Here is a 27,700-nt window from a genome sequence, read left to right as displayed (position 1 = left end):
GCCAAGTAGACCTTGGCTTGAAGGGGATTTTCCAAGCAGTTTAACACGCTGCCTGGTCCTGCTGCACCTCCAGGGATGAAGGTATCTCCCATTGCTTCTATCTCCATAGTTACTATCTCCCTACAGGACTGCACGTATTGGTGCCTGCAATGTGAAAAAATAAGAAGAGTAAATGAGGAAGCTCTATGCCTGAAACATGTGTTGGCTCTATCAAGTCTAGACATTCTCATAATCTGTGTGCTTCTGGACTTGAGCCATGCTCTACAACCCCAATGAAGTTGGAAATAGACTCTGAATCTGAGAACACTTGGCCCAAGGAAGCCTGGAATTACACATCTGTGTCTTATCTGTACCTATTCTGTTTCCAGAGTATCTCACACTGAAGAGATGCCCTTAGTTAGTGGTAGGATCTAAGCAGCAGGATCTAAACCCTGAGCCTGGACCAACAATCACCAGGAAAAGAAACTAATTTTGATGGGGATGCACTGTAAGTACTCCTCAGTGCCCAGATTACAGCCTCCTAGGCTCAGAGCCATTCTTTAGGAAGCATCTGTTCCTCACTGCCTGCCCTGTGTTGAAGCACCTCTACTGAGCCTTTCTTCTCTCCCAATCCACTAATTAACTTCCACACTGGAGAGCAAATTGAATCAATCTAGGATTCCTCTTATGCCCCATCTGATCCCAGCACATGTAACTAACAATCTGTGCTGCCTTTTTCTCCCCACAGCCAGGCCCCTTCCCCAGTGTGTCCAGCCCATTTGCTGATTCCCTGCTCTGCACAGACTCTGTTCAGGAGCTGAAGAGTCCAACACAAAAGCTTCTGGCTTTCCAAGGAGCAATGTGGAGTGATCAGGGATTCCTCCAAATGGCATTTCCCTGCAGTCTCCTTCCAGCCCCTGCTGCTGAGACTACACATTTGCCATTCTCATTTGGCTTCCCCTCTATAATAACCTGCAGCAGATGTTTGATGTTTCACTCAGCACTAACTAGAGATGCATATTGTTTTAATTTCCATCAGTGAATCCCTGACACTTTCAAAGTCTTTTTTCATGTATTTTATTACTCAGTTGATATTCAACACAATTAAAATATCCATTTCACAGAGGCTGTTCAAAATGTGTACTGAAACATGGATTTTCTCTTTCTGAGAAAAACATTACTAAACTGACCATGCAACCTACAGAAGGGTTGCCTTGGCTGCACAGGGTTTTAATATAATACCTGCTGAACGTAACAGTGGCAGATCTTTGGTCAGAGCCACTCCAGGACCAGAAGGAATCCCATCAATGCTGAGGAAGGACATAACTGTATCACTGAGTTTCCTAGCACTGTTTTTAGCAGCTGAGACTTGAAATCTACTGCAATTCAGCAGAAAGCAAATAAATAACAGCAGAGGAGATGCTGCAGCCGTGATGGGCTACAGATTCAAAAGGAACTGTGTTGGAGGAGATGAGTTCTCTCTTACTAGAGCAGATGATGTTCCTGAGAAGATCACATTGGTGTGGGGATGAGAGACCTTTTCTAAGCATAATGCTGACAGGAGGCATCACAACCCAACAAACCAGCACACATACAATAAAGGTGCCTTTTTAGCCCTTCTCCTTTTCCCTGAGGTGATTCTTTGCTCTTACCTCTGTCATCCTGTCGGTCTAACCTAGAAGGGCTCTGGTCCCTGTCTCAGAGGCTGCCTCACCAACTTAACTCTCAGCTGATCTGTGCTCGTGAAGGAGGAGGTGGTGAGGAGGTCCCCAGGACAGGTAAGAACCAGATGAAAAGGTGCACTGTGGTACAGCTGTCTGTGTCTTTCCTCAGTCATGTTTTCCTAAAGTGCTGATCTAACCCTTTTATGGCAACAGAGCCAATGATCCTCCATTCTCCCTACTTTAGCTTAGTTGAGAGGGTGCTGTAAAGGGACAGCACAGGGTGGCAAGATGCAGGGGCAACATGCTCCAGAGAAGCTTCTAAGGTGAAACTGTAGGTTGTCAAGAAGGGAACTGGAAAGCACCTTCAGTGAGGAAAAAGAGAACTCTCGACACAGTCACACCTTTTCTCTGACTCTTCCTCTGATTACCATCTCAGTCGGAGCAACGATGAAGAGAGGGGGAAAAGTTCTGTGGCAGTGGATGATATGGCAAAGACAAAGAGGGCTTCAAAAGGCTCTTTAAGACTGGCTGCTGTGTACGTGCCAGATTGATGCATATGTTTACACGTGTGAGTCAGGATAAGCTGCCTTTTACTTTCAACTGGAAATATATAATCAGTTCCAAAGGAAAATGGTTCTCTTTTTGTCTTCTTGTCTGCTCTCACATTGGAAATTATGTTTTGTCCTCCTTCAACGCACTTAAGTTGGTAGTTCACAGCATATAGATTTTAGTCAAAAATTGACTTTATCCTAATCAGGCATGCATAAAATTATTTTTCCTACATTTAATAATAATATCAAAAAGGTAAGTATGCCAAAAAATTAACAGCTACTTCCTTGATACAGTGACATGGGTTAAATTTCATTACTGATATCGTTTTCTTAGAAAAGCAGCAGTTCAGTCTGTCCATCCCCCCCAATATTTGCTTGAATTTCTATCCCAAGGAAATAATATATGTTCAGAAAACAATTTTCTCACTAAGAGCTGTGTATATGCCCTGAAAAAGGAAATGGGCATAAAAAGGATTTAGAGAAAGTTTCTCACCATGGAAAGGGTTAAAAAGATCCCAATTTTATGAGTTTCTGAATACTCTTCCTCCAATAGACTTCAGCACAGTAGCTGCCACAGCTCAGTGTTCCCACAGGTAAGGCTATCCCTTCCATTCTCCATCCCACTAGGCACTTCCCCTGTACTCACGCACATGCAACACTGGAGCTCTTTCTTCCAGAAAGTAGAACTTTGTTGATTTGGGGAAAGCAAAATATGAACTTCAGGTTAAGAATTTATTTCCCTTCTAAGTGTCTAAGAAAAGCCATGAAGTATTGTTAAAAATATTATTTGTCGTCAGGAAAAAAAACTCAGGTGTCCTTATAGGGCTATTCTATACTTAAATCATGAACATAAAGGCTAATCACCAGCAGACATTCTGTCTGAGTTTGTAATTTCTTTGAGTGGAGGCAAAGGGCAACTCACTTTTCCTTTTCAGTATTTCCTAGGGCTTGCACAGTTATTAAAAATTCATGTGTGCTATTGTCCTAATGGTTCAAAGAGGCACAAATCTGTTTGACAAACAGAGGTGAGTGATGCTGTTCACGACACTTATGTAAAATCTTGCTTCTCTCAAGGTGTTTTCTGCCTCAATCCTTGTGATTTGTTCTATCAGGCTCAGCTGTGGGAACTCAGCAGTTAACATGGCTTATTTTCACACCTTTGTAAAAGTCACAATCAAAAACTGTAGGACCTCTTCCCTGAGGGCAGGGAGAGGGACCAGCACGTTGCAAAATAGTTGTTCTTTTTCTCTAAAAGGTGAAGTTACCAATTATTCTTGTTCCTTCACACAGGGCTTCCTTTGCGTGATAAGCTTTAATTACCATAATCTAAGCCTCAGTTTCCTTTGTCATCCTAGCTACCTGCAGTAGATAAGTTCCCTTCTAAAGTATTTAATGTGAGTGGGCAGGACTGATTCCTCATACAGGCTAAAAATATTTGCTCTCTTAATGCCATGGTAGGTTCTGCCCATAAGAGGATTAATTAAACCATGTCTGTGAATATGCAGATATCATGGCCACCAACTGCAGAGCACATAAGCACATACACACAGTGAAACAAATTACTGTCTCCAGAGAACTGTGTCACTTTATCTACCAGCTAACTTCTCCATACAGGTCCTGTTTGTCTGGCTCTTAAGTGAATGTAAAGAACCTCATCCCAGTTTTGGGTCCTTTCAAGCAGGACTGAGTCCTAGCACGCAGGAGACAGCAGGGAGTGCTCCAGACTTCTGCTTCTGCATGGACCTAGAGGATGCCAAGAGATGTCTGTCTGGGCCTCCTCAAACATAGGCTACAGGAGACTGCATCTCACTGGGCAGGATTAACCCACACTTCACCAAGGAGTATTGCAGATGATATTACAAACCAGTTGTTGCAGAACTGAGGAGCCCCCAGCTGTTCTCTGTGGGACAAGGTGTCTCTGAAACCTTAGGGCACCAAAACATGCTAGTAGCAACAATACCTTTTTTTTTTTTAAAGTGGTCATGCAATAGCAGGCTGGCCAGAGCAGAACAGAGAGCAGCACTGGCTCACCTCCTGTCTGTCAGCTTGTGACTGTGTTATTTCACTTGAATGGGGCTGGAGTCCACAAGTAACCTTCTGTGATACAAAGCCTAGAATGAATCTGTTGTGCTTTAACCCCAGCTGGCAGCTAAGTACCATACAGCTGTTCATTCACTCTCCCCTCCATGCTGGGATGTAGAGGAGAATCAGAAAAAGGTAAAACCCATGGGTTGAGATAAGAACAGTTTAATAATAAAGTAAAATATTACTAATAATAATTATAATAGTAGTAGTAAGGGTGGGGGGGGCAGGGGGGAAGGAAGGGAAGAAAGAGGGGAATAAAACCCAAGAAAGACAAGTGATGAACACTACAGCGGCTCATCATCCACTGAGTGATGCCCAACCAGTCCCTGAGCAGCAGTCAGTGCCTCCCAGCCTACTCCCTCCAGTTTATATACTGGACATGAAATTCTGTGTATGGAATATCCCTTTGTTCAGTTTGAGTCAGCTGTCCTGGCCCTGCTCCCTCCCAGCTTCTTTTGCACCTACTCTCTGTCAGACCATGGGAAATGAAGAAGTCCTTGACTTAGGGTAAGCACTAGTTTAGCAACAACTAAACCATCAGTGTGTTATCAACATTATTCTCATACTAAGTCCAAAACAGCATTTTACCAGCTATTAGGAAGAAAAGTAACTCTATTTCATCTGAAACCAGCACTCTGGAGACAGCTAAGAAAACAGATGTTCTCCTAGTTAGTTTTGGTTGAGAATTTACTGTCACTTATCACAGACAAACTAGAGAAAAGAGAAGTAAAATTCTTGTAAAGTAATTTATCCACCTGAATTTCAGCTCTGGATCACATCTTAGGACAAATGAAAAAGGGAGGAAACCCTGAAAAATGTCCTTATCACTTTTGTTGGTGTCTATGCTGTCACTGTGTGTATAAGTAATGTGTGTGTTTACTGATTGCAGCTACCTGCTTGAATCTATCAGGTCACACAGAGCTTTATTGCAAAAGATGGCAGGACAATGTCAAAGGGTTTCAACAAAGAATGTGAAGAAAAAGAGAATGCAAGGAGAGGCCAGTAATCTCAGCAAAAACCAAATGAGAGTAAAACCATATCCAGGATCATTACACAAAAAAGTGCAATTTTGAGTTTTATGAAGAAGGTAGTTCTATTTTGCCTGGTCACATAAAAAAGGTATTATACAAGTGCTGGTCATAAAAATGCTATATAAAGGCATAAAGTTAGCTTTCCATTCCCATGCACAACTGACTTGCCCATAGAACAAGTTAGCCCCTTTTGCATGGCATTGTCTGTAGTCGTTGTATAATTGCTTGTCCACTGTAGTTTCTAAAACTGGAATTTACTGATTGTTTTCTGAAGTATGAGCATGCATGTGTAATATTATGAAAATAAAAAATTTGTCTTGGAAATACTTGGAGTAAAATCAGACTCAGCAATCTCTATTTCATGGTTTTGTCCTGCAGTCTGCTAGTTATCCTGGGATCATAAAACAGCATCCTGTCCCTAGGAACCTTCCTGAATTGGACAAATCAGGTTGCACAAACAAACAAACAAAAGGATTGTGCTAAAAATATCCCCCAGTAAGGTCAAAATCCATATTCTCCACCAGAGAACTTGGGTGCTTGGCTCCACGAATATGAGTCCAGAGCAGCACTTTGACTTCTGTGCACTGCTGGAGAGTACAGAGTAGTTGATATCAAAACCTTCTTGCATCTTCTTCAAGAGCCATAAATGCCAGGTAATCCCAAGGTCAGTGAAGCTTAACTGAAACAAATGTGAAAGATATACCAGAAGGAGCAGATCTCCAGAAGCACATGCTCCAGTGTATTCTCATGTATTGATGTGCCTCACCCAGAGAGTGATAGTGGAGATGTCCCTTATGCACATCTCCTGAACCTGCCAACACGATGTGAAAACCCCATGAAGATAAACCCTCTCCAAAGCAGTCACAGTTCTGTACCTGGTCACAGCTGGAAGCTCTGCAAAAACCTTTCTCACAGCATCCTGGCAACTCTGAATGGAGTGTGCTTATGTGGGAGGGAGGTGAGTTAGGAGGGGCAATGATGTGGGGCTGTTTGAAAATATTTGTATAAATATGTTCATTTCAGGTTAATTTCTACAAGTGACATGTAAGGTACAAGGACAGATTGCTTTGTGCTCTTTTTTTCTTTTTTTTCCCACAGCAGCTTTGGTTTTGTATGAAACCACCAATTTGCAGATTTTCAGCCAAGTTCATACAATCAAAAATGACAGTTAAAAGTAAAAAGGATGCAAGATTATTACTTTCCTGCAATTCTATTCTAACACTGAAATCCCAGTTGCACTACTCTTATCTACTGTTATTGCTGGGCATTGGTAGCGCTGGTGAAATAGTTAAAGGCTTTTTGTGATGCAGCAGTAAGCAGAATTGTTGAACATGTACAATAGCCTTGATAAAATTCTCAGAAGAGGGGAATGCTTCCTGCAATTGGAAAAGTATGTGCTTGTTTGTCAAAATGTAATTTCATTTCTGGTCACAGAATTCTTGCACTTCTACCCATTTTTGACAGTCTAAATTACAAAATATTCTGCTTTTATGACCAAATTCATGTATAAACAATGACATCTTAAAATCTAAATATTTGCTTATGAGAAATCATGTGTCATGTGACCACTGCTAGTTTTAGAGCTAAACTTTTGCACTGGAGATTATCTAGTAGAATAAAATAAAAGCAAACATTTTCACAAGATGAGCATACTGGGAACTGACTCTGTGGTTTCACAGAACTGTTTTTCTTAATCAGCAAAACCTACTGCTGTTTTAGGATCCTGGATTGTAGAAATGGCCAAGAGACAACACATGGAGATGGTGAATCACATAAATGATTCTGTGAATAGCGTTGAAATATTAACCGCAGATTCCATCTAATGAAGCACTGGAACTAGCAAGAGCACACACAACAACTTACATGTCAGCTTTCAAATTTGGAACAAAACAAAACTCTTTTAATAAGGAAGGGCTACCACATGTTTTCTGGGGTATGGTTTAGCTCTTTGTTCTCCTGCAACCTCTACAGGTTTTTCTTTCAGCTCAGACTACATGTCCTGCAGTACATTCTCTTGGAAGGAGCCAGTAGTGCATTATGGAAGGCAATAAAGCATGTGAAATGTCAGGGAAGGACAAAGAATACTATGATACAAGTGATTCCCAACTTTCCTGATGTAATTCCAATAGTGTATCCAAATGGAAACACTTAAAAAGTTTCTTGGATGTTTTTATTCTGAATCACCTGAAAAAAATCCCTAAATTTTGCACTAAAAGAAGATACTTATCTACAGAATGTTGATTTCATTAAAAAAATAAATCTTCCATTAAAAAATAAATGTATTCAAACAAGGTCTCCAGTTGGTAAATTAGTCAGAGGTTTTGTGTCAGTTTAAAGGAACTGAAGATTTAGCCTCCACTCTGAAAAGCAGATCTCGGTTTTATGGTGTGTGCTAGCTCCATACGTAGGAAAGTTCCACAGATCTGATAATACTGCAGAAGTTAACCAGTAAAGCTCTGCTTTTTATTTTCTCTAAGGTTGTAGAATCTCCCCACGTAGCCTGTTGGGCACACTAGAGCAAAGGACTCAATTAAAAACTTTGTATTAGATTCTGAGACACACTTGTAACCTTGTTCACGTACTGAACTCTAAATGCATTTACAGAAAAAAACAGCAAACAAAACATGACCTCAATGAGTAAGAAACCCTGACATTATTATCTAGACTCAAGCACTGGTCTTCTGCACAGAGGGAGAGAGACCTTCTGCGTCAGAGACTTGCATTTGCCTCTCCCTCCTTCAAACATGCATAATCACAGTGACATCCACAAAGGCCTGAAAATCCACCATGTGAATAAATGCGACGCAGAGCTCTCACAGAACATTGTATAAACGCTCTGTGTGTGGCAGACATGCATAAATGGAAAAATGCCCTTGGTATATCACTCGAAGTGGTGTAAGAAAACCAATATTGGCTCCAGTCAGTATGAAATGCAACCATTTTACAAGCAAGGGGATTTGATAAGGTTAGTAGATGACTATCCATTCTTGAAATGCTTAAGTCATTTTTATCTAGAAATGGTTGCATTGAAGAAATGACTAACTAACATGAGCCCTTTTCTCTGATTTCCTCCTAGAATGCCAGTTTATGTTGAGAATTGATTTTTTAATCCACGGTGAAGTCACATTTCAATTATTTTTACTTTTTATGTATTCAATTTTCTTTTCTAATTTACAGCTCCAAGAGTCAAACTGAGTCTTTGTGACAGTGCAATTCTTTGCCTAGAAAACTGGAACTGGAGACTGAATTATGCACTGTGGGCAGCCCCAATGTCTCTATGCAGGGTCTTAAGAGTCACCTCCTGTAATCTGTCTTAAAGATTAACAAATGTATAACAGACTGTAGTGAAACAAGGGTTTGAATACCACCTCATCTACAATTCACTCATTCTAATCCCTGTTGGCCCTGCATGTGAAAAAGAATGAGAAGGAAAAAAATAATTAATTTTCCTAAATAAAACAGGTTTGACCTTAATCACACACAAATAGTAGATGTAGGTAAGAAGATTCTTGTACAGTCACTTGTCGGGAAAAAAAAAGTGTAATGTTTTGAATATTTCTGTATTATGATACAATTTTTACTGCTTTTCATATTGGGATTGGGATTGGATTTACATCAAACTGCTTCAGAATCTGACTGTCACATTGGTCAGCCTGGCTTCCCTCGTTGGTACTTGAAACAAGCAGTTCATCTAACTTACCTCACATACCTATCTGAGTGTCAGAAGAAATTGGCAGTGGAAGTGCCTCTTTCTCTCAGAGAAAGACAGTCAACAACAGCTTTCAACCACCTCAGTTCTGACAGCTGGATCTCAGTGCATGTTTACAAGTCTGTTATTTACTTTTTGATTTAAAATTAGTGGTGAAATATAAATGCATATAATAAAGTAGCCATCATTAATAAAAGTAGAAAGAATTGCTCTGGCTTTCTCTGGACAACTTCAGAAATGTAAATGCAAATGGAACACAATTTCTTTCCATTATGGGCTATTTTACTCTTTCCTCAATCTGTTATTACAAACCACACCTGAAAAGTAGCCCTCTATTCATATGCTTCACATACAGCTATATATGAATTTTTTCAGTGCATATATAGAATCATAGAATCATAAAATTGTTAAGGTTGGAAAAGATCTTTAATATCATCAAGTCCAACTGTCAACCTAGCAGTACCACCATGTCTGCTATTAAAGCATGTTCTCAAGTGCCACATCCATCATTTTTAAACACTTCCAGGGATGATGATTCTACCACTTCCGGGATGGTCTGTTCCCATGTTTTGCAACCCTTTACATGAAAAATAAAAATTTCCTAGTATCTAATCTAAACCTCCCTGGGTGCACTGTGTGGCCATTTCCTCTAGTCCTGTCACTTGTCACCTGGGAGAAGAGACCAACTCCCACCTGGCTACAACCTCCTTTCAGGTAGTTGTAGAGAGTGATGAGGTCTCCTCTGAGCCTCCTTCAGGATAAACAACCCCACCTCCCTCAGCCACTCCTCATAAGACTTGTGCTCCAGACCCTTCACCAGCTCTGTTGCCCTTCTCTGGACTCGCTTCAGCACCAAAATATCCTTTAGTAGTGAAAGGCCCGAAACTGAACACAGGATTTGACGTCACTAGGTATGTACATCACTAGTTGATTTTAAGCCATAACTGTTGAGGGTCTTGTTATTTATTTCCTCCTCTCTTTTCAGCTTGTTAAGCAGTTTTTTCTTTTTCCTGTACATTTTTCATCTTACATGGATGGACAAATGACTCATTACATTAGTACAGTTCCTCAAATCCAAAAGCAGTTCTACATTTTAAAATTTTCACTTTTTTTAACAGTCTTTATTCCCTGTAATTGATACTAAAAATTATTGCCTATCTGCTTTGCTCATTAAGAGCTTTTTCTCCTCTCTGACTAATGCTGTCACTGGAACTTCGCTGTCTTATAATTAATGAACCTCATAAACTTCTCTTTTACAAGTTCCATACTGATCCACATTGTTCCTATTGGATACTACAAAGACTTGATTTCTTACAAATCCTGACTTCACCTCCCCCATACTCCCAAACCATCAGTTGTTTGGCTGGGACCCGTAAGGCTCTCAGGCAATCACACCTTTCCCAGCTGCCCTACACTCTACTACAATTTATCTGGCTAAATGAACATATACTGCTGTTTTTCACAACACTTTCTGATACTCCCTCTAAGTCACTACTCGTTTTAATTGAACTTTTCCATTTTTATTTCAATTAAGCTCTCCTATTCCACAAATGATAAAAAAAGTCATGGAAACTTTCACAGTCTGCCTTTCTGTCCTTATTTACATGCTGATGCTTCTTCAGCTACAGCTTCCTCTGTAAGTCTCCTCCCACTGAGAATTAACCCTTTGCAAACAGCTGAGCTTTCAGAAAGCAATACCTTATCCTGGTTTACATGGCACAAGCATGGACTGTTGCACATATTTTCCTATTTTCTAAGTATGTTACAACTGTGCAAGAGTTAAAAATATTAGTAATTGGCATCAAATAGGCAAAATTTTGTTTTTAAAGTCCTTCTTGTCATTACAGGAGAAGTAGAAATAGGTATTACTATTGAAAAACAAAAAAAAAAGCCAAAAAGGAAACAAAAAAAGGTAAAACCAGAGGAAAGCGAGGACCAATAAATAGGCCCCATAAGGGGTATGGAAAGGGACAGCAATGGAGCATCAGCTATGCAAAGCTGTGGGGAAAACGGGAATATGACTGCTGAGTCTATAAACAGAACAGAGGAGGAGGAGAAGGAAGAAGAAAGCTATATTAAGCATTTCCACTGTAGCGTAGTTGTGGTTGCTACATTTTAAAAGACTGTATTGGTACAGTGAGAAAGATACAAGATTGAAGGCTGAAGGAGACAATGAGAGACAAAAGAAGCTCATTCTGTGCAGTTTACAAAAAACAAAGAAAATAAAAAAAACTTTGCTTGATTTCATCATAGGATTTCTTGAATGAAAAAAGACACTGGGTCTGGACAGCATTTGTAGACCAGACAAGAATTGAATCCCATCTCTAAAATACATTTCCCTTTTAGACTGTGCCTGTGCAGTTATTGAAATAAACTTCCAAATTTAATTTTCAAAACAAGACTGCACACTTTTAAGACACATTTAAGCCAAATATAGAGTATTTATAGAACACAACTGTAATAGAAATTGGATGCAAAAAAATACTGTTTCCTGGAAGGTCACATTGTTCCTTCTGGACTTGAAAAATTATTTCTACAAGTCACTAAGCCACATCAGAATTGAAACAACAGGCTAAACTATGCTCCAATGGCTTGAAGCTTCATATGCTGGCTACAAAGAGCATGGCTGGAGCTCACTATGAGACAGTTTGATTTTATTCTCTTTTTCTCAGTCTTTCAGTGCCTAAGCTTGATCTTACGTAGTAAGGTTCTAATCAGTGCAATTTTCTCTGAACTTTTAATATTATCCACACTTGAAAAGTGCCTACCAGTATCTCAGTAAATGTTAGATCTGAGTGGGATGTCATTTTTCCCATCCCTGGGGATTTTTGACATTTCAGAAATGTCTTCTAAATTAGAATAAAAAAAGAAAATATTTTAAAAAGTCAAGAATCACAAATTAATTTTTAAAAAATGTCAATTGAATAATTCCTATAATTTTCATTTTCATGCCAAAATTTTTAGATATTTTAGATTGATTAACTTTTGATTTCCAAGTATTAAGGCAGTTTAAAAAAAAAATAGGTGTATTGGAGAAATCAGATAGTGGTCTTTGGAAGTCAACAGAAACTATTTGGGAAAATTTTCCAATAAATGAAAATATTCCAAAGTACCCTTTGCATAGCTTCAACAAAAGGGCTTTTTTTTTTACAAAAAGCAGTTCATTAGAGAAAATGTCTGACCACACCTAAAGTGTATGTCTCTGCTGGAGCACAGATCTAATGCAATGTGTACTACACAGACAAAGAGGAGCTAGGAAGAACTGTTTATTTGATTTTAGCTGAAAACACCAGAATTTGTTTTTATCTGAAGATAGCATATCTGAAAATTCATTTTCATTCTCTTTTCAGGGTGATTTTCACTGCCTTTGAGAAGACCATCTCAAAAGAGAATAAATTAAAAAAAAAAAATCTCGATGAGAACAACAGCTATCAGTGCCAAGGATTTATTTTAAAAATCTTTCACAGATGGCAGACAGAGGAGCTGGGTAAAATGATTTTGAACTCTGCTGTGGTCAACAGCTGCTATTTGAGGCTGCTTTTCCTCAAGTAAGAGGGAACCACATCTGGAGGAAGTCAGAGTAATCGTGGAAATCATGAGTGAAACTGGCCAGATGAACTTGCCGTGAAGTGCAGTTCCCATACTCAGGCAATCCACAGTCTTTTAATTAGATATGCCTTTCAGTTTGGGAAAAGTTTTTACCGAAACCTCATTAATGTAAGAAGCTAATCAACTCTTATAGCTGCACTCACTGAGAGAGTTCTACCTTTAAACAATTCACCATGACATAATTTGCGAAGCTACAAGCCTTGCCTGGAAGAATGTGTAGTACACACGTTTTTAACTCGTCGTGAAACACCTGTCTCCTGTTCCAGTAAGTGTAGGAAATAATAAGAAGTGACTTCTATATGCAGCTGTGTGGTCCACAATTAACACTCCTCATGTGAGCAGTGTAGTATTTATCCTGATTCTGAAATTAGGGTATTAGAAAATTGTTAAAAGAAAACAATTCTCATTTCTTATTTACCAAGAAACCCCAACCACTACTAGAATCAACACTACACCATTGCTAAAACATGAAAAATGAACCAAGTTCAGAGAGAATACTTAACCAATTAAGAGAATAATTATGTGTTTTTCTTCCCACTCACTAGATGGGACAGATAAAGAAAACAAGACATATAAAAAAAGACCACATTGCTTCCTAAAGTAGTTTATTAGCCTTTTTGAGATACAGAAAAGCAATGTTGGGGTGTTCTTTTTCACATCCGGGGATAGATATATGCATAACTGAATTGTTCTGCACTATCTTTGTCACATGGCTCAGTTATCCTTGACTTTGAGGACCTCTGGTAAGAAATAAAGGCATCAGCAAAGCCTGAGCATCTGAATGCTTTAGTTCACATCATTCCCGGTGACAGGATTTTGTTTTCATTCTGAGCAGATTCTGTTTGTGCTAGAAGGTTCAGGAGACAGCAAAATGCAGCCAACAAACTCATAAAACAGATCCTGTCAGACAACTACGGCTTCCTTAAAAAAGCAAGTGAGTAGCTTGGTTGTTTGAATTAGAAAAAGCAACAGAACATACTGTCTAATTCTAAAGAGCTTTTATTATAATCCTGACATTTGGGCTGCTTCACTTTCTTAATTTTTCATTTTCTCTTTGTCAGTTCTATGCAAATTTAAAGTGGTTTTAAGTCAGTTTTTTTATGAGCAGAGCACACTCAAGCATAGAGTGGTGTGCTCCAGGAGGTTAGTGCTCTCGTTGCTGTCTGTGACCATCTATATGGTTCCCTTGGAAATAAGGTCATGTTTTCAAGTTGATCATCCCCTATAAACGGATGGACATCAATGCCTCCTGACCACAGATAAATTTTAAAAGTAGCACCGTTAATCAAATTTCAGTATGAATCAATCAGTAAAGTGTTTCAATTGCTATTACATACACAAAGGAAAATGCCCTTCTGCAGAAAAGAGACAGAAAATGCAATAATTTATATCGATGAAATAATTTAGGGCAATTTTTAGTTCCTCAGTAGACAACCTCATAGCAGGAAGAGTTTCTTCTATATGTAACAAATATTGATATGTTCTCCTTATAATAGTGTAATTACTGATAATTATTTGTAACATAATCGTACCATCTTTTCTATGAATCAATGTACTGAGGAACGTTTCTTATGTGTTCTCTCTTTTTGGTAACTTATATTTTCTGCTGTGATTTAGTCACTTACTTTTCTCTCTAGACATACTGAGAGTTCAGACTCCAGTTCTCCTGAGCATTAACCTTTGGTAGAATGAGGAAAGATAGCACGCTATGTTTATTTCTCACAGGCAGGAAGGCCTAACACCAGACAGAAGCTACTGAGGATCAAGGCTTTTTACTCTCACGCTCCCTTCTTTTTGAGACAAGATATCTCAATTAACTCCAAGCTTCTAGGAAGAAGAAACAAGGAGAAAAAGAGATTATTTCATCAGAGTTAAAAACTTTAGTTTAAGGATCTGTGAATAATGACACGTTCTAGAATTCATGAGTATACTTCCATGCCTTAAAAAACAAATTATATTGTTTTCTTGTCAATGCCTAGTTTAGAAATGTTTCATTTCCAAAGCTGATTTTAGTACAACAAAGACTACTGTGCCACACTATTGGCAAAATAAAGTCAAAGTTACGTCATAACACAAATATTATATGTAAAAACAAGACACAATGAGACACTTAGTTCCTCCTCCTGCAGACGTTTGTTTGATGCATCCATGAAAAAAAGTAAATTGTCTCTCTCTGTTTGCCTTGGAGGGGAGAGGGAAAGGAGAGGAAGGGGTTAATAATTCTAGGTATCAATATCAACAAGAAATTTTTTTTCATTAAAATGTTTCCCAAAGGAAAAAAAAAGACCTGTCATTCAAGTAGCAGAATTGAAAAGGTTCCACTGTCACTCACAGACAAGTTCTGGGAGTAAGATGTTAATGGCCCAGCTGCCTCAGCAGCCATGTGCTGTGTGCACTGATGTTCAAACTGGAAGACCGCAGCCCTAAGGTAAACTGCAAATGAAAGTGGTTTTCCCAGACTCCAGGGGGTCCCATCAAGATTATTTCAAATGAAATATTAACAGAAGATATTCATAAGTAATAGTTCTAGATGATCTAATAGAGTCAAGGCTTGCAATAACTTGAAACGAATGAGCCACAACAGCGTACGTCATGGCTTCAGACAGGGTTTGCAGTGCTTATGTCTGCGAAAGAGCAGCACTGAGCACTCCTCAGAGAGACACTAAAAGCCACCAGAAAGTCCTAGAGGGTGTGACAATGAAGCCGAAGAGCTCCAGTACCATGCCAGGGTTATGAAACAGCCAGCAGACTGGTGTGCACAACAACTTCAACTCTTCCCTGATGTTGAAATAGGCTCTGCTGAATGCCAGCCCTCTCAGATGACTGCATTATAAAACCTGCTGAGGAAGTGCCAGAAGTACTCAAACCACATCCCAGAGGTATTCAGACACATCTTATTGCATACTTTTAGCTGTCACACATGAAAGCAAACTACTGTTTTTGTTGTACAGTAAATACCACTGTCTTCACTACAAAGAAAAGTAAACTTTAAAGTTTACATGAGTACAGTGGGAAAGGTGACCAATTTAATCAGTCGTTTATTTTTGACTTTCATAGAGTAGATTCTGCTATAGATCCCAATGTATTAGTCTTTATCAGTATTAATCAGACAACATACCAGTCAGTATCTCATCAGTCAGCTTTGCACAGAATGAAGAGTAGAGGGAATCACTAGAATCCATACATAACCACTGTAAGACCCAAAGATTGTCCAGGGCACCACATATCTGTGGCCAAGCTAAACTGAATAATGTGACAATTTCTAGCAACAGATTTAGGTGCTCTCTTTAGCACCTACAACCTTCTTCCTCCTGCACTTCTCACAAGAAGCATGGATCATGCTAGTTTTCATCTTTTTCCTTGTGCAGCATACTGAAGACTTCAGTTTTATAGAACTGGAAATGGCTGCAGAATGGAAGAAAAAAAAATTCTTCCTATTATGGATGCATGATCACAGCATATATAACTGTGCCAAATCTCATCGAACATTGTTCTAATTGAGATTTCTGCTCCCAGTGAAGCTGTAACTGCACAGGCTAGCTCTGTAAGTATCTACCTGAGTCTCAGAGGTGCAAAATTTGCAAGAAAGGAAAGTGTCTTTTACAAGACCAGCTGCTGTAGTTGGAAACAGCAGAGAAGTTTATGGGCACTACACATTCTTTTAATCAGGGCCGAGCATGTATTTTCAAGCTGGTATTAATACAGCCACAGTGCTATTAATATTTGAAGTGGCTAGGAAGTTCTGTCTGGTACCTCACGTATCATCTGATACATGTACCACATCTTCCACCGCAGTTCAGATACTCTCCTGCCCTCAAGCACGAACACAATATCCTGCCTCAAAACCATTCATGAGAAAACATAATTAAAGGGAGAAGAAGTAAGAATGGAGAAACGGAATATGAAAAACTGTAGAGCAGAATCAGAAAACTCATTTTCTGAACTGCAAGCTATGAGCAGGTGCTTATAAATTTCTTGACAGGAATTTTTTCTAGTATTTTGTGGGACTGTTTATTTTACACACAAAAGTATATATTTAGTCACAATCAGTTTGTACCCAATTAATTGCTTCATTATGTGAAGAAATACTTACTTAAAATCCTTTTTTTTATTTTGGAAATTTTTTGTTGAAAAGTAGGTTTAGTCTACGTGATTTCCTTTGTTATGTAGAATAGAACAGATCTCTATATCCAGATTCAAATACTGCATGAAATGGATATTGAAAACATTGTCTTTATACAAAATTTAGTTGTCAACCCCCCCAAAAAAGGAGTTAAAGCAGGTTTAATGATCTTTCAATGTAAATAAAAGAAGGAATATAGGTTGTATGTTAAAACTATGATGTGAAGGGAAAAGGAAGTTGTGTAAGAATGCTAAAAATTAACAAATGAAGTGAGTGCTAAAATATTTCCATGTAGGCACATGACTGAAGAATAGTTCCTCATGGCTTCCTGACCACATAGCCTGACTTCCCAAGAGTTTGGACAGGATACTCTCTTTTAGAAAACTGACAATCAATAGAATATTTTTCTTTATATCAGCTCAAGGGTCCTGAACAAACTTTTTAAAAGTGTACATTTGTTTCCAGTACCTCTATCAGGATACATAAATATGTAATGTAGAGCAGACATACTTCAGTATCAAGGTAATGTTTTTGGACCATTATGTCTCCAACAGGAATTTGCAAATATCTAATAAAAATAGAGTTGTTTTAATTATTTAAGCAGTGTGTAAAATGCTCGCACACCCACATAAACCCAGTGTCAATTAATGAATCTCATGATTGCCAAATTACTCCTATATTTCCTCTTCAGATCCTGAGACTAGAGTAAAAGTAATTTGTCAAAAAAAATTGCTTCCATTCCAAGTTATTTCATTATTGTTTTTTCACCAAAATGTATCATCTCTGTGCTTTGCTAATGAAAGAGTAAACTATCCCCTTAGGTGCTCTACTTCCTATGAAAACAAATGAACAAAATCATCACTGATAAAAGCCTCTATTCCTTTGTCCTTATTGCTATTGTTCCTAATTTCTTCTTTTTCTTTTTTTTTTTTTAAATTTTATGATGGTATAACTTTAATTCAAAATAATTAAAAAGAGAAGTGCCATATTCTTGGATCTTCTTTACTTGATAACTTCTGGCATTCAAAAAAAGGAGAGACTGGTCTGCCAAAAGCCAAAGAATCTTTAAAAGTCTCCAAATATGCTGGAGATAGTAGATGACACATAAAAGCAGTCATTTACTGCCAAAGGGGATGGAATTCATTGACTTTGGTTTTGCAAGTCTCTGCACTTATTAATGTTTTTATAAAGAATATAATGCTTTTATTGCATTTGGTAATGCATTTAGTGATTCAAAACAAAATGAAGTGAAAGGAAGGACTTCCAGAGGTTTTGGTGAGCTTTGAATGAGACTTTTTTTCTGCACAGATTGTTCCCTGGGGAAAAAACATGCATTCATTAAGCACTGTGCATTAAGGTAACACAGTATGAATGCTTTGCAACTGCATAAAATACAGTTGCTATCACTCACTTGACTTAAAATATCCTCCAATGTTTTGCTTTATGGCATTAAAAGTAATTCATTTCCTTGGACTGTTGTTGCTAAGGTTTGGTTTATATAAGTGTTTTAAGAAGAAAACAATCTAAAAAATGCACAACTAGCACAGCAGAGAGCTCATTATTCTTTCAAATGCTTCTTTTGAAAATGCTTTAAAACTTTTTATTCTGTTGATTCAACTGAAGGAGAGCCATTTACAAATAAACAGAATAGCATGAAAATGGTCCTTCAATTCTTTGAAGAATTGTTTTGTAACACCTCAACAATTCTGCACTACTGGACCTTGACATCCTCCCCTTTACACCCTCAGCTTACACATAGCTGGGACCGTAAAATATGTAAAGACATATTCAATGTCCAGGTGTCCCTTATGATGCCCAGACAATCCTCAGTCCATATTTTGATGAATACATGTTGCTGTTTTGGTCCATGGGTCTCATACTTCCAAAAAGCAAGGATGCGCTGAGCATTGCATGGATGTATGGTTCATTACATCAGATTCCTAATTTGTGTGACATCTCTGCAGAGATGAAGTCCAGCAAACCCTGGGTGCAAGGGATCTCCCTGGCTCATGCACAAGACTTGCACAGAAAGCTCAGGGATTCTCGAAGATTTCATTACAGATGTGTGGTCACACCAATCACCCAGCTGGAAACCAGGATTTCTGCTTAGCTGGCTGATGGGCAAGAGCCACTGGTGTAGCTGGGTGCACAAACATCTACCCAGCCAAAGTTGCCGAGTGGAAAGTGAAGACACAATCAGAGGAATTTGGACATAGAGTGTCAGACTAGGGCAAGACTTATACACATGAAAGTGTGGGAAGGGGAACTGATCACAGGAACCCTGTTATTTTGGATCACCGTTCCTGGGAATCCCAGAGATGGATCAGCCAAACTGGAGGGAGGGTATTCCATCTCAGCTTTGTGGGTGACTTCCTTACCACTCCACAACACAGCCAGCTAGGACAAATCTGGTTACAGGACGCCTCTGTAACAATCACAAAATAATTTCATCACTTTAAAAGAGATTGGCACCACAGTGAATGTTTCTCAATGATACTCTCTACACAGAAAATTATTATTTCATGTCCATAAATAAGCAGGGTGCACTATTGCTCAGTTTATGCTAAAACTGTGGAGGAAGAGAACCTTTCTGTATTCTGAAACAGGCACTGCAGGTCACCCTTCCTAGAACAGTAGCTTTGCTGTCATGTAAACTGTCTCATGATTTATTCCTGCCTTTGGTAGAGGAAGAAATCAACTTCACAAGATAATAATAATAAAAAAGCATATTGATTTCTTTATTACTATGCTGCTGATATTGGAATTTGACCCCATATTCTTAGCCAGAATTTCAAAATACTAAAAATATAGTGATTCCACAGAAATACTACAAAATTTACGAAAGAAATATATTTGACTTAGAAGAGGCTTTCTAAATGTTTCTCTTATGTGCAGCAAATATGAGCCTCAGATGGAGTTAATTTCAGTCTTTCATTGTCTTTTATTTTCTTTTCTTTACAGCAATCTCAATCTTATGTTTAATTTTCAACAACAGAGTGCCTAATGTCTGTGTTGCCATGACCTACTATTATGAAATCTCTGTATCAAAATGAATGCTAGTTATTAATATGGAAAAGAGCAGTTTTAAGCAAACAGAACATTGTCATACTATCTTATAACAGGGTTGAGAACAATATGTAGGTAATTACTTTAAACAGTAACACTTAGTCATTTAGATAGTAACTTGGAAACAGGCAAAAAAATCCAAGGAATCTTATCACAATTCTTTGCTTTTCTTTAGGTAAAGGCATTATTTCCTTTAAAGCTGGTGAGTTTTGATGCTTTGTTGTTTTTTGTTATAAAAGTCTATGAAAATAGAAAAGAATAGAACGAAAGTCTTGGCATGAGACTGGGTAAATTAAAGGTAAACTGCATAAATCTTTGTTAATAAGAACAGAACACGAAGGATGACGAAATTATAACTTGTATTCAAACCTAGGCTGCTTTCACAAAGCAAAGTTGCATCATTTTTTTTCAGTATTTTTGCAAAAGTAACTCTCCTGACATATCTTATTCTGTTAGATATTCATGCTTAGAGCAATTTTTAAATGGATATTTTATTGGCAGCCTAACTTCCTGTGTCTTGGCAATATGTAGACAGGACTTTAAAAAACATTACTTTTAAAGAGGCATTTTGAGATTTCAGATTTGACACTGATTTGATTGAATTCTTTTCTTATTTTATTTCTAAATGCATTTCAGCTGGACAGATTTTATTATATAAATTATAAAATACAATTTTGGTATTAAGTTACAAATGAGATTTGAAAACAGCTAAGTGCCTGCAACAGCAATAGCAAGAAAAGCTTGCTTCTATGTGTAAGGAATCAGGTATTGGTGATATGGGACCTGTATGGTGCCCATGTTTCTTCAAGAGTCTGTGTCATCCGAGGTGGGAGTCAGCTGGCAGAAAAGGTAGCATTTACTCAGAACCACATTTTCAAGTCAACTGACGCACCTTCAGAAGTCCCCACAAGGATTAACTAACATACAGAGATCAAAGATATAAAATACAACTCAGCTGAATCACACAGTGAAATTGCAACAGCCAGGTGCAGCCTGACTATAATTAAAGTGTATTGGGCTTTCTGATGAGATACTTCCTCTTAGTGCCTGTGTTGGTAAAGGAACACAGCAGAACAGGAGAAGATGGAGTATGGTCAGAGCATCACTGTTCTCTGACTGCTGCTGAGATAAATGTATTTAATCCTGAGGCTGGAGAAGAACCACTCTGATAATCAAATAGCCACAGTCAACAAACTTTGGGTCTTCCCATTTCTTCCACTCAGTAAATATTTTTCTACTCAAACAAGACAGAATGCAAAAGGGAAAACATTTCAGCTGGATTAAAGGCTATGATAAAAACTCTTTCTAAACCATTAGTACTTGGGGCATGCTAACACTGTAGAGCCTCTTTTCAGGGTAAGCTTGCACAGTAGAAAATGTGGGTGGAAATCTCCACTACAGTGATTGTACTATCTAGAATTCTTAAGCCAGTTAATCTGTAAGAAACTCGGAATATATCACATGGAGTCGTATTGTATGATCTAAACACAGTCTTCAGTGACTCCAAACTTGTTAGCTACAGAGCCTGTATGCTCCTTGCCAAGATTATCTCTTTTTAGACTTTCTTTTCAGAATGTTCACTTATAATATTGACTGAATTGTCTGAATAAACATTTAATAAATTTTCCATTTGAAAATCTGAGTTAATATTTGAGAGGCTTTCAGTTTGCACGGAAAATTATACATATTTCCAAATAAACAAGTGAAGCTGAACCAAATGTTGTAGTCACCAGATTTTTAAGTGATACTTTCTCATTACTAACAAGAGTAACACAATCTGTGCTCTTTTTGAAGTTGCCCTATATGTGCTCCACTTGAACAAATTGCAGTATTTGGAATGAGACTAAATGGGATACTGATTTCTTGAAATGGATCATGATACACACAAACACTCAAAATTTGTGCTTTTCATTGATACTATGACCTCAGTCCCAGTGACGCTGTAAAAGTACTCTTCAGGGAGTATATCTCATAACTCCTTAGACTGTTGCAAACTGACCTACCTCTGAGCTCCCTTCCAGAAAATTGTACAAAACCTGAGCACGCACGTGAAATTCTGCTGGGAATGCTATCATCAGAAGCATTTGAGCTGTGTCTTTGCTGAAAAGAGCTGTCAGCCTGACTAAACAAAGAACCCAGTCTGTAATCGGTAAATCCATCTACAGCATCTGGTCAGGATTAAAAAGACCACAAAATTTGAATGAGAGGATATTTTTGTGCATAGACAGGATGAAGATCTTCAGATGACACTTGAATGAGCACATGGACAAATTCTCCCGTGAAACAAAGACATCATCAGTTCTGCACTGAAAAGGTTCTCCACAGAAATCTTCTAGGTGTATGCAATATATGTATTCTATATATATTTTTGAGGGGTATATTTTTCTATCCATTGGACTAAGTGCCATATCTAGAAACATCAAGATATGTGAAAATGTAACAGTCCAGAGAAGATCAGACTGTGTTTTTGAAGTCCCCAGTCTGAGAGAAATCCAGTCAGGTATCTAAATACTTCAGAAAATCTGATTTCTAAATGCTGAAAACTAAGTGTCAAAGCTAGTGGAAGCTCATTAAAAATCCATACCGCTGAACTGTCCAGCCATCCCACAAAACAGCAGCAACTTGTGCTAATACAAATACAAGGGTATTGCAACTGTTTAACATCACACTGTTACCCCATTCTCATGTATCCTTATCAGATGCATATTTACACAGACCTTTCAGAAACTCAAAAAAGTTGCACAAATATTTCTCATTAATACAAATTTGTGGTACAAAATTATTTCCTTACTTTTGGGAGGGAAGCTCTCGATCCTGAGCTTTGCGTGGTCATTGTCAAAACTGTAGTGATACCCAGTGCAACTCTGGCTGGAGCAGCATCCATGTTGATCCAGAAAGAAACCCAGGATAAAATGACAATCAGCAGGCTAGGAATGTACATCTGGATTAAATAGTATCCCATCTGACGCTCCAAATGAAACTTGACTTCAATGCATGTAAACTTTCCTAGAACATGAAATTACTTTAATAAATGCTTTTTGCACATTTTTATCTTGTTTTCTGAACATAAATTAGATGCATGGCCTGTTTCCTAACTTAACACCAGAAGCAGCTCCTGATACACAAACACTAGTCAACCACTTGTTGCATGCTAACTTGGGGAAAGCATGGCATAACTGAAGCAATCTGTGCCCAGTTCTTTATATTAACTGAAAAAAATTAATATTATCACAATTGTTGTACCTCCAGACAATATAACGTAATGTTACTTTTCTCAAAATTTAGTGAGCTTTTACTTTAGTCAACTATATTGTTTAGTTTTCAAAGGGGACAGCATTTTGGTCTTTTAATGACACCAGATGAAGCAGCCATATTCGAACAGACAAATTGTGAACTGCTAGTGTTACAGTCCTATGGTAGATCACACTCCTTCTCATTCTGCTCATGTCGTTTGCCTGTGTCTGTGGTTTACGTCTCACAGCAGAATCAATTCAAGCTCTACTTTGAATTTTGCTAAAATTCTGACTTCAGAAAACCTAAAACAATCTCTCATGGGAGGTGAGTGATTCTTCAAACAACAGACAGCTGCTCCACAGCGGTCATGAAGAGCAGAAGTTTCCTGACAGTGGAGCTAGTTGCGCAGCAGAGGATGCAGAGCCCTGAGTTGCAACAGCTCATCAGTTACTAATGCAATCACTCTGCACTGCTCTCAGAATTATTGAGGTTTAGATACTGTGAGGGCTCCTGCTCTCCAGGCTGACTACAAGAGCCTGTCATTCCTGAAGTGTCATGCTAATGGTTTCAAAGGACCCCTTTTGTGTTGGTTGGTCAAATGCACGAAGATGCATTGTTCCTCATTCACCCTTTCGGGGGAAATTAGATTGTTTTCTCCTTTTTGTGATGTACCTGTATTTTTTTGCTAGCCTACAATGCTGAACAGCAAGAGTTGGCACAAAGGAGAATGCAGAAGCTGTTTGACATAGAGAGGAGTGGAGACAAACAATAATATCTTTTGACAGGACTGAAGTTATAAAGTGAGTGACGGGACCTGTGAATCAAAAGGCAAATGCTGAGACCTGGGTAGTGGCTGTTCCTGACCAGTCTGCCCATATAGAAGGGGTCTGGAAAAGGGGTGTGGTGGCCACATGTGACAGCAATGGCATGAGAGTAACCCAGTATGTCAAAGGCTCTCCAGACTCTTGAAGCACAGCCTGGACAGCGAGTTTAGGAGAAGGCTCAGTAATAGATTTTATCCACATTTTGATTTCACACCAAACCTGAAGGAGCATACTGCAGAGAAGACAGTAATGGGAGTGTCAATCAAAAAGTTTTCCTTCCTTAGTATTTTGGGCTCTAAAATGAGAAGCTGCATTTATAAAAATTAAAAGCAATAGTTTTCTTTTCATAAGAAATAAATGTGACTTTATTTTTAGTAGAGGCAGTACCTCTCACGTTGTAATATTTCATAGAGTGAAACAAACACATTTGATGCAACCAGATTGGCTCCTATGCTGAAATGATGAAAAAGCTATTTTAGATGAGAAGGATTATATTTAATCTCAGAAAGCACCCAGAAAACTGTTCTCTAAATGCTGTCCCTATTAAATAAACTCCAAGCAGCTAAACCAAAATTTTACGGAGCCCTCTCTTTTCTGTAAAGCTAAAGATAGAAAACACAGAATTAGAAACTTCTTAACAAGAAAAAACAACAGAGTATTAAACAAAAAATTAATTTCCCAACATTTCATATCTGTACACTATTCACATCAGCAATGAAAACATTGTCCTTCCACATACTACATCTCATAAATTAGACCACACATAAAAACTGGTGAAAATTTTATATGTTTCCTCACTGGCAATTTAAAATGCTGGAGAAATAAATCAGGTTCAGAAAAATCAGTATTTCATCAATATTTACTAAAAGAGTTAGTTTGTTAAAAAATTTCATTTTAAGGATATCAACACAACCAGATTTTTTGAAGATTTTAAATTCTTTAATGATTTTAAGGATATTAGAATACCTTTAATGAAATTAAAGAAAATTTGGAAACAAAATCTTTCAAACAAAAATAAAAAGGAGAAAATTTCTTTCTTTTCAAATTTAAAAATGTGTGACTGAATTAAATTTTAATTCCAATTCCTTTTTTTTTTATTTTACCCATATTTTCCCTTTAAAAATTGACAATAGATACCACTGGAGCAATTGAGACAAAAAAATAGAAAAATGCTCACCAGTGTTGTAATGCTTTGTGCAATAACCAAGTTCTTTATCTTCTTTCAAAATAAACTGTGGCAAGGTTAAACCCTCTGCTACTTGCACAGGTCCATCACTTAGCCACTCAAATATCAGATCATTCATAGTATATCCAACTGCAAAAAAGAAATCAGAGTTTATTAGATGACAGCTGACCAGAAAACATAAAAAGCCAATGTTATTATATCTGAGAAGCATGTCTTTTATTACAATATATGCTATCTTGTTATATTTTCAAACTGTATGATTAACAACAGCACTATTCCTGTTACTTGCCAGTTGCTATTACCGCACTATTACTTTATTAAAAGTAACATGTAAACACCATTATGTTCTGAAATATTGCCCTGGTTTACCACTAAAAAGTAATTTTGCTGGCCCATACCAGATGCTGTTTACACCTGAATTGAAATTTTTCTGCGTCTATGTATAAGCCTGCATTTTGCTTTATTTTCATCATTATTTGATGATGGAGCTGGTGCGCACCAACAAAACAAGGATTTCTAGACTGCAGAATGCCGATCCCTTATTGAAAAGAAAATGGCAACTTTTGTAAACCTGTGAACCTATCACTGAGAGGTGTGGAGGGAAAAGAGAGGCATCGACTCACTGAAGTGTTTTTTGACTGTACTGCTACATCTTCATGGGCAAATTAAATAAGCTGTGTCAACCTCACGAAGTTCAACAAGGTCAAGTCTGAGGTTCTGCACATGAATCGGGGCAATCCCAAGCACAAATACAAACTGGGTGGAGAGTGGACTGAGAGCAGCCCTGGGGAGAAGGACTTGGGGGTGCTGGTGTATGAGAGGCTGGACATGACCCAGTAGTGTGTGCTTGCAGCCCAGAAAGCCAATTGTATATTGGCCTGCATCAAAACCAGCATGACCAGAAAGTCAAGGGAGGTGACTGCTCCCCTCTCCTCCACCCCACCTGGAGTGCTGCATCCAGCTCTGGGGCCCCCAGTGTAAGAAGCACATAGTCCCATTAGAGTGAGTCTAGAGGAGGGGAACAAAAATGATCAGAGGGCTGGAGCACCTCTGCTATGAGGACAGACTGAGAGAGTTGGGGTTGTTCAGCCTGGAGAAGAGAAGGCTCTGGGGAAATCTTAGAGCAGCCTTCCAGTACCTAAAGGGGGCTGCAAGAGAGCTGGAGAAGGACTTCTGACATGGGCCTTTTTATAGTGATAGAACGAGGGGTAATGGCTTCAAACTTGAAAGAAGGTAGGTTTAGATTAGACATTAGGAAGAAATTCTTTACTGTGAAGGTGCTGAAACACAGGAACAGGTTGCCCAGAGAAGCTGTGGATGCCCCATCCCTGGAAGTGTTCAAGGCCAGGTTAGATGGGGTTTGAGCAGTCTGGTCCAGTGAAAGGTGTCCCTGCCTATGGCAGGGGGATTGGACCTAGATGATCTTTAAGGACCCTTTCAACCTAAACCAGTCTATGATTCTGTGATTTTCTGGGCACAAAGGCATGTGGCAGCCCACAGTTCATACCCACACAGCTAAACCCCTTCTCCCCTCACTACAAAAAAACCCTCAAGGTGGATTGGTACCTACTGAATATTTGGAATGATCACTGGTATATGCCATTGTCTGAGCCCGTCCTAGTTTTGCCTGTTTGTTACCCGGTCGAGTTGAAATGATGTTGTGGTGTGTGCTGATAGTCCAGTCTATGCCTTGGCTGTGTTTAGCTTACCATGTTAAGTATATTGACAGGACCCCTGTTCCATCACGTCATTTTTCAAAAGACCACAACCTAACTCAATGGGACATAGTGAATCCCTGGCTATGTACGAATTGCTCTTACTTTCCTGAGATTTCAAAATTTCTCCCATATAGCATTGCTGTGGTTACCCCTGGAAGTGATGCAGCTCTGATGGGTGAGGTGATGTGACCCAGGAGAGGGAAAGGGAAGGAACCAGGAAAAGCACAGAAACAGGGGATCCACACATTATGGTGATAAACAGTTAAAGCACTGTTCCTCCATTACTTTTCCATACAAATTAGGAATATTGAGTCTCATCGCATAAATGCGACAACATAGATACTATCTAACCTCCAAATGTTAGGGTAAAACCATGTTATTTGATAGATAAAGCAATTGGACACTCACAGCTCTCTAGCTGCATCGTACATGTCTGCACATCCATAGGGAAATTCTTCAGGTCCATGGGACAGGATAAGGTTAAAGTAAGCCTAGAATTGGAAGGAGAAAAAATAAAGAAGAAAATGTTAGACATCTACAGGTTTTATCTAAAGCCCCATATTTAGAGTTTAAAAGGGCCAAGACCAACTTTTAGCACCTCAGAGGCTGGGCTCATCTCCCCTGGGAGCTTTTCAGCACATAAGAGCTGTGAAGACCGAGTATGTGAGCAAACTGGGTGCTCGCAGCCTGCGCTGGCTGAGCTGAGCACAGAGGAGACAACATCAGAACAGCAAGACATGTTCTCCACTAATGTACCAGTGAATGTTTTATATACAATACTGAACCAAATAATACAAAAGCTGTAATGACTGAGCATGGGACAGATGTTTTTAAGCTTTATTTTGGAAAAGCAAAAGAAGAAAACAACAACCATGGGGTTTTTTCAACAGAGTGCTTTTGTTGTGTATGAGTCCCATTTCC

General features: G+C 38.5%; 1 protein-coding gene across 9 annotated transcripts in view; it reads right to left on the bottom strand.

Moving 5' to 3' along the window:
- GLRA2 (glycine receptor alpha 2) overlaps positions 1-27,700 on the bottom strand; it is a 129,106-nt gene that overhangs the window by 55,679 nt on the left and 45,727 nt on the right. For 8 of the 9 annotated variants that reach the window (XM_027688972.1, XM_027688979.1, XM_027688977.1 and 5 more), the window contains 3 exons: positions 27,188-27,270; positions 25,053-25,190; positions 22,609-22,823 (listed from right to left, as the gene is read on the bottom strand). In XM_027688972.1, coding sequence (XP_027544773.1) covers positions 22,609-22,823; positions 25,053-25,190; positions 27,188-27,270 — 436 coding nt within the window. The remainder of the gene's footprint in view (positions 1-22,608; positions 22,824-25,052; positions 25,191-27,187; positions 27,271-27,700) is intronic. The other variant, XM_027688975.1, reaches the window with a different exon arrangement.

Source organism: Neopelma chrysocephalum, unplaced genomic scaffold (genome assembly GCF_003984885.1).
Source record: "Neopelma chrysocephalum unplaced genomic scaffold, ASM398488v2 Primary Assembly neopelma1_76, whole genome shotgun sequence".
In the NCBI taxonomy this organism is placed as follows: domain Eukaryota; kingdom Metazoa; phylum Chordata; class Aves; order Passeriformes; family Pipridae; genus Neopelma; species Neopelma chrysocephalum.
This window is presented reverse-complemented; position numbering and strand designations above follow the sequence as displayed.